Raw genomic sequence first — 13,431 nt, 5'->3', positions numbered from 1 at the left:
AAATATAACCCTCCATTGGTCAGCACTGCATTAGCTCTAAAAATGTTTTCTATTCTGGACCACCAGCATGGCTCTGTCTGCAAAAACACCTGTCTCTAGAAAATGATTACATGAAAAAGTTTAGCTAAGTAATTTTAAGCAGTAGTCTGTATCTTTATGCATTTTGTTCAAACTGATACGACTCAAGAGTTAAATGTTTGAAATGACTCTTACTAAATGATATTGAGAAATACCTGAGTAAAATGTAAGGAACCTTTATATTTACAGGAGAAATAAAAGGTCTTGGAGTTGAGCTCCTGGGGATTCTGAAAGAGTGACAACTGCACTGATGGTTTTGGTTGTTGACAGTAAAGCTTAAGCTGCAGGAACCCTTTAAAGGTTCCTAGTTCATGTCTTTCTGGATTTCCATCACAGCAACCTTGAAGTAAACCAAAGCCAGTCTCAGGTCCCAGTTTGATACACCAACCTCGTGAAACCTTACTCTCCAGATTGGAGATCTTCATCTCGGCTCCTCCGCATGCTCTGAGGACATTGCCTTTCCTGTCTGTGAACTTAAATTTGTGGTAACAAAAGCTGACATCTGATGTTGCTCAGACAGGTAGATGGGAAGTGATCTTTCAAGGTGGTGGGCTCCCTTACTTCCTGACCACGAGACGATAAACTGGGCTCTGTGTGAGGAGGAGGGATCCAGTTGCAGGCAGCTGAATCGGGGCTCTGTTGGTTCTCTCCTGGACACTGTCACAGCTTGTTTGTTGAAGGTGGGTCAATGAGGACTTTCTTTGGCAGAGGAATTTCACTTACACACACACACACACACCAGAACCTGTGCACCGTATATCCCTCTATGTACAATGAGAATGGATGTGAATGCAGGTGTCAGGTGGAGGGAGTTTGTCAAAAGTAGGCATTTTGATAAAAGTTTAAAGCCGTTAAGTAATTGTTAAATTCTATTGTCAGGTAAGTGTTATGTTTGTTTTTGTGTAATTAGACCTAACGGAGACAGAGCAGGTGTGAAGTGCAAACAGGCTAATTGTTACCAGGTCAAATAATTTTCCAAGTATCTCACCACAACATGATTTATTTTGGTGAGTTGTCACCAAATGCGACGTTTTTAAAGCCAAAGAGCTAGTGGGTTTTAATAGAGCCATGAAAAGGTATTTATCCACATTTTTTGCTACACTTATGTTTTTTAATATCAGCCAAAGATAACCTCAGTAAAAACAAAATGCAGATAAATGACAGGATGTTTTAAAAGTATGGATCAAAATCACATATTTTGTCCAAAATTGTTATATTTTTTGAGAATTCACTTATTTTCTGTCAGAAACAAACATCTTGGTTCAATGGGAAACTATCTATCCATTATCCCAGCAATGCTGCTTGGGGGGGCTGGTAATTGAGGATTTCACATCTACATCACTCAAATGCTGTAACTACTACTATCCCTAAAATAAGTGAAAAAAAGAAGAAGTTATTTTTAATTTCAGTGTTGGGTGGGCACTGTGGGGGCTTTTGCACGTGCCTCTGGAATGCTTGCTGCGGCCCTGTGCACGTTTTAAACGTAACATTCACGTAGTAAGGAAGAACATTTTATCACAGTTGACCACGTGCAGCCTGAGGGGGAAGACACACCTTCAGCTGCAGCTCCAAAGTGTGTTTCCCTGGATGTCAGCTGAGGGCGATAGAGGGAGGTGCCCCCTCCCCCAGCTCCCCCACCTTCTCCCGGTTCTCAAGATTTCCCTGAGTCCACAATAAACTTTCATTTTGGAAAGTCGTCACACACATACACACTTCATCCTTGCGCGTCATCCTGTATCGACAGGAAAGCTGCACAGCATTATTTTATTCTTGCTGTTGCTGATATATTACAGAACTCATGGAGAAGAGACGGAAAACTAAATAAAAGAGCGCACAGGTGGAGCGTCTTTTTTTTTTTTTTTTAAATCCAGTAGTCATCTTCTTGGAGACTGCAGAGAAAATGAAGACACGACAATGACATCAAACGGCATTATCAGTGTTTGATTCTCGCTTTGTTTATTTTTTTTTAATTCTTACTTTATTTTATTTTATTTTATTTATTTTTTTGCGCTTTTGCTCTGCGCACAGCTCCCCAAGGAACACCTGGGATGGAAAAACTTTGCCTCCTCTGCACTCTGGATAATAAAATCTCCCGGGAAAGAATGAAGTAACCGCTATGGAGCCGGACAATGCCCCGAACTCCAAACTCAAAGCCACTGGAGTCGGGGGGTGAGTCGACACACTAAATCAGCGCTTTCCTTTAATACATTTCATGGTTGAAAAGGTTCAAGATGAAATCCTAAATGTCTTCTTAAACATGTTGGAGTCTGAACTAACGAGTGTTTAGAGGGGGGCGGGGGAGATGCTGTTTGTAATGTGCGTGTAGCGTTGTAAAAGCTCGCAAAAGTACTTGCTGAGCTGAGAAGTTTAGATTTGTATGCAGATATGAAGTGGAGCGGGCGGGATTCTTTAATACGTTGCAGATAAACGTGTGGAAACAATTCCGCCTGTTCTCTCTGCACAGTTCAATGAAAGTCTGAGCTGTTCGCCTGAACTGCTCCTCAACTTGTTTCAGAATGAATTGCCAAACGATCTGGGACTGATTTGTGGGAGATGTGCGAGAGGCGGAGACGGTAATCATCTCCTCCTTCCTCTTTCCCTCTCATCCCCGCTGTGCGTCTCACTCAGCTGGCCGACCGGCTGTCCCGGAGGGAGGGGGGGGGGGCATTAGTTTTTTAATAAGGCCAAAATGTTGCATCGTTCTGAACTTGTTGAACAAAAGAGTTTTGGTCACACACTGTTTCTGCTGCTAATTTATGTTTAGTTTAGCAAGTAAAGTGTTTTAAATGAGTTTTAAATGTTAAAGATTCCCTGCCACAGCTTCCACATTCAACAAACACACTGCAAAACTACTGAATTAAACCATTAATCAGTTTCAGTTAAAAAAAAAAAAATCCAACATGATCCAGACAATGGTTTAGATTTTCATACTGTACAGTCGAAATATGTTGGATTAATGTCAATATGTAATTTACTCAATAGGAAATCTCTCATGGGAAAAACAAATCCCAAACCACTCACTGTAAAGATGTGGTTAAGTGATTACAGGGAGAATGTTTATGGGGTTTTGCTGGTCTAAATTAGTTTTCACTTTACTTTATTCACACTTGTGAAACAATGTGTTAAGTATTGTATTAGATAGTTGTTTTATGTAGACCAATGCTAAGTGTTGCCAATTCGTGAAGTAAAAACAGAACAACAAAAAAAAATCCCATTGAATTCCCAACTGAAGTAAAACAATAAATCTGAAAAGTGCGGCAAGAATTTGCATACTTCTTCAAGAGTGTGTATGTGGTAATTTATGGGTGTCTCATCCTTAAGGACTGATGTCCTGACATTTTTAGATATGTCTGTCCTTTTGTAAGTAAAACCTTATTTTCACCTGCCTGCCTCCTTCCTGCATTTGGGTCCAGCTCTTCAACATTTTAGAACAATTTTCAACACCACGCTGGGACCACCTACTCAGCTTAGAAGTACCAACTCTATATTGATTGCCCATTTACATAAGCATTAGAAAGCACATTTGTTTACATTTATGCGTGTGTCACTTATGCAGCTCCCTTTCTTTTGCTGCCCTGGGCAACTGCCCATATGACAATTATATAAAAAGCAAAAAGAAAAATGATAGAAAAAGCAATCACCGTCTCCTTAATGTGGTGATTTAAAAAGGTTGCACTGAATTGTATTTCAGGATTTTAAAGACTGAATACAAATGTCATATTTTTCATTTACATTTGTAAAAAAATTGAAAAATAATTCCTTCTTCCTCCTAAATGCAATAATTCATGTTGATCTTTCACATAGCATCCCAATACTGTACATTGACAAAAATGGTGTACCAATGCTTGAACAGCAATGCAATGGTTTATCTAGTCAGACAGAAAGATAAATAGATGTCAGTGTTTAATAAAATGAGTAAAAATATAACTTATGATCAGGTTTAGAGAATACAGGTCACATTGTATTTAACTTTACAGTCTGATATATATATATATATATATATATATATAAAAGTAAATGTCACAGTTAAATTAAAATATAACTGTCCTGCTGACCAGGCTTTTAAATTAAAAACATCTGAAGCTCTAAAATTTAGACTTTTTGAGACTTTTCTACAAAATAGTAAAGCTCCAATTTTAAGAAAATATAAAAACTTACTTGGACGATTAAAGAATGAACTTTTACTATTGGTGATGCTTTCCAAACTTCTCTGTCCTTGTTTTTAGGAGAGCTCTGATTCTTTGGACTGTACTGGTTTCTATCTGTTCTGTGAGGTTTGCACAAGCACAAGGTAAGAAAACCGAGGAGAAAGATGCAGAAGTAAGGTTTTTATTCCTACACACTGTTTATCTGGTGATATCTGAAATGTGAGGAATAAAGGATTAAAAATTTGGGATGCCTTCAGTGGATTGAGCTTTAACATACTGAACAGATAAAGTTTGAACTATTTATATGGAACAGCAGTAAAACATAGGATATATGTAGAATTAGTCAACTTGATTCAAATTGTTGTATATTTTAATTATATCAGGGGTGATAAGCACAATTAGTGGCTTGCATTATTCTTTTAGAAAGTCTCTCTTATATATTTATATTTATGATGCTATGTGATGCACTCTGATGTCAGCAGTTCTGTTTTTGCATCCCAAATTTTTAACAAACTTCAACCTTGTTTTGAATCCTTTACAAGAATGTTGCATAACTTTTAAGAAAAAAAAAAAAAAAATTCTAACTCTTTTTAATCTGACAAAATATTTTATATTTTTTATATTTCGTTTTAAAACGATCTCTTTTTTTTATAATTTTTTTCTCCTTGAGTTTTGATGACTGATCGCTGTGTGGCTTATAGAAAAAAAGCATCTGCTAATAAAATTAAAGGGCAGAAAGTTCTTGGAACGTAGCTAGTTATTTAAAAAAGAGCCTTAGTTTTAAATCAGAGCCTTATTATTCCATTTTTTTAGTGCTGAGATGATTAACAGGGTAAAAAAATGTTTGTAACTATCCAGGGTTTTGAAAACTCAATGCAATATAATTAAGTTAATCAGAGTTGAAGGTTCTTGTCTTTTTGACTGAAAACATTACATAGTGGCATGTGCAGGCTGAATAGACTGGATTCATGCAGAGAAATATCTGATATTTGAGTCTTACTCACACATGGATCAGAAAGAGATTCTAGCGATATTCTAACCTGGAGTAGAATGCCAGAGTTTCACAGTATGTAAGGACTTACACAGATGTTTTAAATAAAAACATGTGAGAAGATTGAATCCCTTTTTTATAATAGCAACAAAAGTTCATGCTGCAGCAAAATAATGCAATTTATTGACTATAAGGTTTTTTATGTTATGTGTAGATGTCGTCAGTGTGTACAAGTAAACTTGCTTATTGCAACATGTATAAAATAAGCATATGCTGAAATTTTTTGAAATTATTAGATTTTCAGCTGTTTGTCTTGTGTGTGTGGGGGGGGGGTAAAGGAACACTGTATCAACCATCTGACTCAGCAGTGCACAGCAACAGGTAGGGGAGGGGCTGCTTTATAATTCAGACAGTCAGATAAGTCACTCTGGAATTTCCTCTGCCATCTCATTAAAAGAATTCAAAACTTGACACTTCATTATCAAATAAAAAAAAATACATTTAAACATGGAGGACATTTACTGTACTTTATTACTCGATAGTTTTTTTTTCATTCATCCATATTCTTTCACTCATCCAAGGTTGGGTTACCACAGTAACGGGTCCAGGCTTGTAACCCTCGTGTTCGAAGACCATATAAAATATATTGTCCCTCTGATAATTTCTACACATGCAAACACTAAGACCCCAGATCAGGATTCAAACTTCTTGCTGCAAAGCAACAATGCTTCCAGCTGTTCAACTGTGCAGCCCTCTAACGGAACAATTTCTTTTATTTTCCTCTCGTACATGCAGGGAGAAACTGTAAAGGAACTGTAAAGGCTGCACCGAGTGCAGGGGAAAAGACTTACTCAGTGGCTGTTCTTCTGTATAAATTTTTCTTTCTGATTTAGTTACTTTCTTTCTTGCTGAACTTGTCTTTGCATCAAATTTTTATACACTTAATACTTTGTTATTTTTGTTCTGCTCATCAGGAGGTCACCAAGAGCTGCAGGCAGCCCGCCTACCCACTCAGATTAAAACATGATGTGCAGAAAACCCTGAGAAAACACACCACACAATCAAAGAGCAATTTTGCTTTCTCATACCTTATTAACAATTCAAATCAGTGCTGCATTAGAAATTGACTGTACATGGTCTTTTTATGGGATGTCAGGGATTTTTTCACTTTTTTTTTTCTCTTTTCCTGAGTTTCCAAATCTGGCTGATCTCCTGCTGCCTCTGCAAACCGAGCAGGGTTTCCCTCCTCCTAACAGGATGTGTGTCTATTCTTATTTTTCTTCTGCTGAGCTGGAATTTATTATTCAGCAGTTTAATTCAATCTAGCTCACATCTGTCTGTTTTTATAACATCCAGTGTGCGTGTGTGTGTGTGTGTGTGTGTGTGCGTGTGCGTGTGTGTGGGGGTGTGTGTGTGTGTGTGTGTAGGACCTAAATACACAATAAGCTGTTTTAGATTGTGCAGTGGTTAAAAAAAATCCCCCCTCCCATTTTCTCGTGTATGTTTAAACCTTTTGTAATACAAATGACTGCAAGTGTGACCTAAGACAAAGAGACTTTGTCTTAATGAGTTTTTAAAGCCACAAAGATCAGTTTTATCCTTACATTGTGTTTGTTTTTAGACAGTGGGGTAAAACCTGTTTTCTGTTTTTATAATTCATGAGGACTGAAAAGCAATTTGAGAAACCACAAATAGTTCTGCCCTGATGCTTCCTGTCATCAAAGTTAGTTTTGATCTTTGAATTATTTACTTGAATCATTTTTCTCTAGGGTGGAATAACAACAACACAAGCAACTTTATCTGTCCAAAAAAAGTAGAGATGGCTGCAAGAATGCACAGGTGTTAACCCTGAAAGCACAATGTCTTTTAGCAGAGGTGTATGTATATATTTGAGACTACATATGGAATAGAGGAAATCCACAGTAAATTCAAAGTTGTGCATCCAGTTCTGTAAAAATGAATCGCTGAAGCCGTTTGTGGTTCAGAAACTTGTTAAAAGAATGTCTGCCCATAGTGTCTGCATGGTGTAGCTGAACTTCTGATTTTAACTCTCTTTCGTACTACAGTTTTCTTGCCCATGCTACAGGATGTAGTTGCTTGAAGAACAGACATACTATCTGGAATGCAGCAAAAACAAAGTCTGCCTCCTTTTAAACTGAAATGTGGGTTTAATTAAGCTCTTCCTCAAAGGTGTGAATCCAATTTGGAGCAATACACCGTGCACACAGCACAGCAAGGTGCGAACATTACTCACATTTTCCTCCCATGAGATGCAAGTAGCAATTAAAACCTGCGGCAAGCACTGCAGTATGTTTCTGAGCACAGGCTCCCGTCAGAGGAATCATCTTTAATCAGCAGACATTACCAGATAACATTTCTAGCTATGCACCTTACATTCCCACAACCATCCCCTCCGGGGAACTGTTCAGCTTCTGTTTGCTGAGATTGTCCTAATTAAGTCTTGATGTAAGGATTACATAATATCCAGCAACCCCCTAAAGCAAATGACGTATGACCCCACATGCGGAGACTTTAATGCAGTCTTTTTGCTTTAGGTTTCAATTAGTCTGGCTTTGAAACGGTAAATTCCCAGTATTGCTTCACGACCCATTAAATATCACTTCAGTTCCTGCTTTTTTAATTTTGTTCAGTTCATGCTTTGATGCAGATCACTGGAGTGAAAGACGGAATGAAGAGTTTCACTCACTTTTTTACTTTGAACGTCTCCCACAGTGCGATGCAGTGTATGGAGTCGTTTTGTACATATCTAGGTTGAGCCTCCATCAAAGAGATGAAACTGGGAATTAAAAAATGACAGCAGTGCATCTTTCAAATCCCACCCAAAACACAATGACTTCTCTCCTGTTTTTATTACAGATGTGGACGTCTTGCAGCAGCTGGGGCTTTTCGGGCGAAGGCCGGGTGTGCCACCACCAACAGGGACTCGCTCCATTCCCGCCGGTGTCATCCCCGTTAAGTCCGGCTTCATCCTCACTCCGAGGGCCCGCCTCCAGGTGCCGCTCCGCACCATCATCCCTGCTAGCTACGACACCAGCAGCCTCTCCCTGATCCTCAGCCTCTCTGCTCATCGCTTCAACAGCGCCTTCCTTTTCTCTGTTCTGTCTAAGAGAAAGAAAGTTCAGCTCGGAGTGCAGTTCACACCGGGGAATGTTTTTGTACACGTGGGGCACAAGAACTCTGTGAGTTTTGACTACGACGTCTACGATGGACGGTGGCATAATTTTGCTGTGGCTGTACGAGACCGTCAGGTATTTTTGCACACATCCTGTGGTGAGAAGAGCTTACATGGAAATTTGTCCTCGAAAAAGGACCAGAGCCTGGATGCAGAGGGCTCCTTCTTGCTGGGCAAAATGAGCCACAACTCCGTGCCGTTTGAAGGTGCAATCTGTCAGTTTGACATTTATCCCTCGGCTGAGGCAGCTCATAACTATTGTGATCACATTAAGAAACACTGCAGAGAAGCTGACACATATCGGCCCGTTTTTCCACCCATGCTACCTCTACTCTCAGACCCGGATATTACTTTAACTCATGCAACTTCACCATCACTGACGGAGAGATCTTTAGCTACAGAATATGCTGTTGTGTCTATTTCTCCACCAGCTAATGTTGGATTGGAAAACCCGCCCAAATTTTCATCTCCGACTGTTGCCGCATCTCTTCGGATCATAAATCCACCGGATCAGAAACACTTCATCAAAAACACAAATCAGAGGGATAGTGAGTCTTCAGGAGCTTCTGGGAAAAGTTTACTTGTGCCTGTCTCCGTCAGACCGTCGGCAAATCTCAGGACCACGGCCCTTTCCACTCAGGAGTACGTTCCCCATGAAAGGGAACTGACCACAGTAGCTCCAAAGAAACCTGAGCCAGAAGTGACCAGCGATTTCAAACCAACCACACTCCCTGCGGTGACTCCAGTTGCAACAGATGGCTTTCAGACATTTGACCTGGAGCCGACCCAGTTCTCACTGCTGGCTGGACCACCTGGGCTGAAGGGAGAACCAGGACCTCCGGTGAGTGGTCAAACAAATGTGTATCAGAAATCTCTGAATTGATGTGCTCGTGTTTGGTGTGATGAAGTCCAGCTGGAAGAAATGAAACAAGGTGTTCGAACTGTAGCAAATCCAGAGTTTTGTTTTGAACTTTCCAGGGTCAGTCATGGAGAAAGTGAGCAGGTTGTTGTTTCAGTGTTATGTTGTTTTCTTTTGTTCATTCATTGCCTGTATCTGAAATAGGTGAAAGCTTGGATTATATAACCATTAAAGTGTGTGGTGAAGTGATCTTGACAGTGTGGCTAATGCTAATGGTAGAGAGTTTTCCACTTGCCTCAGTCCTTTGTTTATTTTCCAAGTTGCCAGTCATGCATGTGTGAGGTCTTAGGTGCTCTCAGTCCACACCACTTTGGTGCTCATTATTGGGTGATCATTCCTTTCAACAGCTGTGCAATGATCGAACTTTGAAGCTCACTTAGTGTGTGCAGTGAGGTGTAAGATTTCTCCGAGGCAATGTGTTACTACTTACGCCAACTTCTGGAATGGGTTAAAACAGTTTAATGGATAAAACACTACTATGCTTTCAACTATTAAAATTTGTGTTGTTTAAAGCAGAGAAGCTTTTAGGCTCAGGTAGGACTTGGTGGTAGCAGGATTTTCTCCTTTAAAGAAATCTTTGCTTAAATCCAGTGGATTAATTATCAAAGTACTATTGGTTTTCATTATTTTTTATTGCAGAAGTCAAGACCAGAAAATAAACACTGAGCAAACCTAAAATAAAGCAGTTTATTAAAAAAAAGAGATTTCTTTTGTTCACCAACAGATCAGACAAAGTTAGCAACAAGTGAATATCTGTGTTTTTAAGGTAAGGTGTTGGGGGTATTTGTGAATTTATTACAGCTACACCCCTTGTTGTTCACTTCCACTTCAAGGAATTTATAAGAAAAAACAACACAAATCTGTTGCTATAACAATCAAAGTAACTGTGGGACAATGTGTTGTAGGCTCATCCAGTCAAGGTTTGCCTTCTCCATACATTATTTTTGTTCAATGGTAAGGTGGTGTTATTGTCTGAGATACATTGAACATGCTCCTTTGTTCTTCAAAAAGATTTCATTAATCTCCAACAATAGCATGTTTTCAACAATCAACAATTAGTTCACTAAGGTCTACTGAGTGCTGTTATTTTCAGTTTTTAACTGCAGATAAATAAGTTAAGGCTGTTGTTTCTTTTTTCCTAAATGCTGTCTGATAAAAGATGTAAAAGAAGTCAGGGTTTTTTTTAGATGCTAAATTAACTTAGTATTTTCTGCAAGTCCAACAAATAGTCTTTAATCGTTAACTCTGCCAACACATCAGGACTTCCTTTTTTACTCCAAAATAAAAGCCCCAAACATTAATGCAAAATGTCATGTAGTAAGTACTTACTTTCATGTTTGGGGCTCATAATAGCTTACACTTATGTCACCTAATTAGGTCACATGATGACAACACTTTGCAAAACAGACTTCATTTTGTCAAGCATACTATGACACTTTCGTATCATGAGACTTTTTAGCAGTCTGGTTAGGACTTTCCGAAAGTCTTAACCAATCCTAAAAGGGAGAAAAATCCCTCTCCATATGTGTCCTACATCAGTTCTCAAGGGCTGGTATCCTGCATGTTTTTCATCCTTTCCCTGGGTCAACATCTGAATCAAATGAGGTTGCATTAGCAGACCTCTGCAGAACTCTACAATTTTAAAGAGGTAGTTGGACCATTGGAATTAGCTGTGTTGAAGCAGCGCACATGTGGAACTGCCAGACCACTTCAAGACTGGAACTGATCACCCGTGTACTGCACCGACTGGCAAGATCTTGTTCAGCCAAGTCTCGGTGAAGGCTGGGTTATGCTGTCAGATGCAATTGAAGAATGACTTCAGCTCCAACGTTCTGCAAAGTTGATGTTGCAACAGAAAGCAGTGCATGCAGTGTGAAAGATTCCCTACTGATTGTATCCATCATCAAAACTGGTTCCAATAGTTACATGAGAATCAGAACAGGGCCAATGAGCAATGAAATACAAAGACATCATCTAATAATTCTGGTTTTCTTTTAAATAGTGTGCATTTCTGTCTTGCTTGCTCATTTGAGAAGTACGTATAGAGGTACGGCAAGCTGGAGGTGTCAAAACCTTGGGCAATGTTCTGCTGGAAAACCTGAATCCTGCCCTTCAAATGACACCATCAACTTTGCAGTGAAGTTTGAGGTATTAACTTATCTTGATGCCAGTTGACCATCAAAGATGCGGTGGAGTTCTCGTCTGAATTGTCAAAGTTTTTCTTGCAAGATAAAAGGTCACCTACTCAGGCGCTTACAAGAATTTACTGCAAATGCTTGCGGATGCAAAATGTAAAAGTTTGGATAAGTTCTTAGGAAATTGGCTGAAGCCGTGACTTGGCTCTGACCTGATTAGTGGCTGAAGCTTAAACTGCTTTGTCACGTGTGGATCGCCTGATGGTTGCAATCGACAGGATCTAAAGTTTGCTAAAAAGCCTTCTGGCTTGTTAGACTATTTGCCGGTTAATTATAATCAAACATGGATTTCTTTCCAACAGATGTAAAAGTCGTCAGTGTGTTTGGGATTATTACATAAACACAGAAGACGCCATCGAGTTGTTCTTGGGCCTGTTCTCCTCTTTTTTGTTTAACTGCTTCAGCTGTGAGAAAGTAACTTAAAATCCCACGATATCAAACAAAATCAGGTTCCACAGACTTGACCCCTCATTAAATTTGACCTTTCGGAGCTTTGTTAATCCATGTGTGAAATTGTTTTAAAGCTAGCTGATGCTTGTAATTAATGTGATTGGTTGAGGCTGGAACCTGCAGCGACCTCCCTGCCAGTACAATGACTCAGACTTGCAGTCTATGCAGTGTTGAAATAATGTTGGTTGAATGAGGGCCTGCATCAACTTTTAATAGGAAATCCTCACACAAGGAACAACACAGTGACTGCAAGTAACACCTATCTAACTTCACCAAACATGATAAAGTGGAAAAAATGTATTTAACTGAGTGAATGTCACTCAAAGAGTGCGTGCCTTCTTTCTGTGTTTTTCTCCTGACATGACTAAAGGCTGTATCTTTAATTTTGTATTTTGTATTCATAGCACTGATTCATTTTGACTCTTGACTATTTTTAAATATTTTCCTTTCAGGGTCCCCAAGGATTTCCAGGATTGCCAGGAATCCCAGGAAAAAGGGGCCCCAGGGTAAGTGACAAGTTTGTCATGTTGAGTCTTCAAAAGAAGAACAACCCTTGAAGTTTTTCACACTTTGTCAGGGTTTAAGCACATAATTCAGTGGAATTCTTTGTGGTTTTATGTGATGGAGCAACACAGTTTAGCACATAATTTGTCAAGTGGAATGAAAACAATAAAACGTTAAGCTTAGCTTTTCTTTTTTATTCTTTTACAATAAACACCTGAAAACTGTGACATAGTTTTGTATTCAGCCTTTCTGAGTCAATTATTTCCAGAACAGTCTTTTCCTGTAATAATACCAACTTGTCTTTTGCAGCTTCTTTTCCTTCAGAGTTAACATTAGTTTATCTCTGTCCATCTTCCAATTAGTCTTTTCTTTTGCTGCTGAAGAAAAGCATCTCCATCAAGACACTTTCTGAACATATTCATGAGGATGGGGAGTGTAGTTTTCTGACTTGTGATGTTCAGCCTTTATTGTCATCTGGTCAAAGTTGTGGTAAACTTTATATAAACATAACTCTAATGACTTCTTTTAAATATGTCTTTCTTTGTTCCACTCTTCCATAAAGGTCAGATTTGTGGAGGTCACAGTTAATAGTTGTCCTACTGGCAGATACTACAAATTTAACTTAACTCAAGGGACTTAGAGAAAGAAGTTAGACTTTCTTGTTTTGAGGAAGTTGCTTTATTGTGGAGGGATAAATAGACAAGTTAATTTTACATTTAATGGGCAACCATTTCCATCCTGTGCAATTCCGCTTGATTAAAATCTGGCGTTACAGACAGTCTGGGCTTTCTCCTGTTTCCTTGGATTATTTTTGGTAGAATTTCAACCGAGCCAATCAGCGAACAGGACAAATCGTGGACGGTGATGTTGATTTTCTGCATTGGTTTAGAACTGTAGTCTGCCTGTAGTTTTAGCATTGACAGAGGAGAAGGTGAACGGAGCCGTTAGTCCAT

General features: G+C 39.1%; 1 protein-coding gene across 1 annotated transcript in view; it reads left to right on the top strand.

Moving 5' to 3' along the window:
• The first annotated feature begins 1,559 nt into the window (after positions 1 to 1,559).
• Positions 1,560 to 13,431, top strand: part of col27a1b (collagen, type XXVII, alpha 1b) — an 83,866-nt gene continuing 71,994 nt past the window's right edge. Inside the window, exons 1-4 of the mRNA XM_088008446.1 lie at positions 1,560 to 2,247; positions 4,305 to 4,369; positions 8,095 to 9,251; positions 12,427 to 12,480. Of these exons, the coding sequence (XP_087864572.1) occupies positions 2,195 to 2,247; positions 4,305 to 4,369; positions 8,095 to 9,251; positions 12,427 to 12,480 (1,329 nt within the window). The 5' untranslated portion in view covers positions 1,560 to 2,194. The remainder of the gene's footprint in view (positions 2,248 to 4,304; positions 4,370 to 8,094; positions 9,252 to 12,426; positions 12,481 to 13,431) is intronic.

Source organism: Poecilia mexicana, unplaced genomic scaffold (assembly GCF_051168715.1).
Source record: "Poecilia mexicana isolate PSO_F unplaced genomic scaffold, ASM5116871v1 scaffold_9, whole genome shotgun sequence".
Classification (NCBI taxonomy): Eukaryota; Metazoa; Chordata; class Actinopteri; order Cyprinodontiformes; family Poeciliidae; genus Poecilia; species Poecilia mexicana.
The sequence above is the reverse complement of the archived record's forward strand: the minus strand, read 5'-3'. Positions and strand labels throughout refer to the sequence as shown.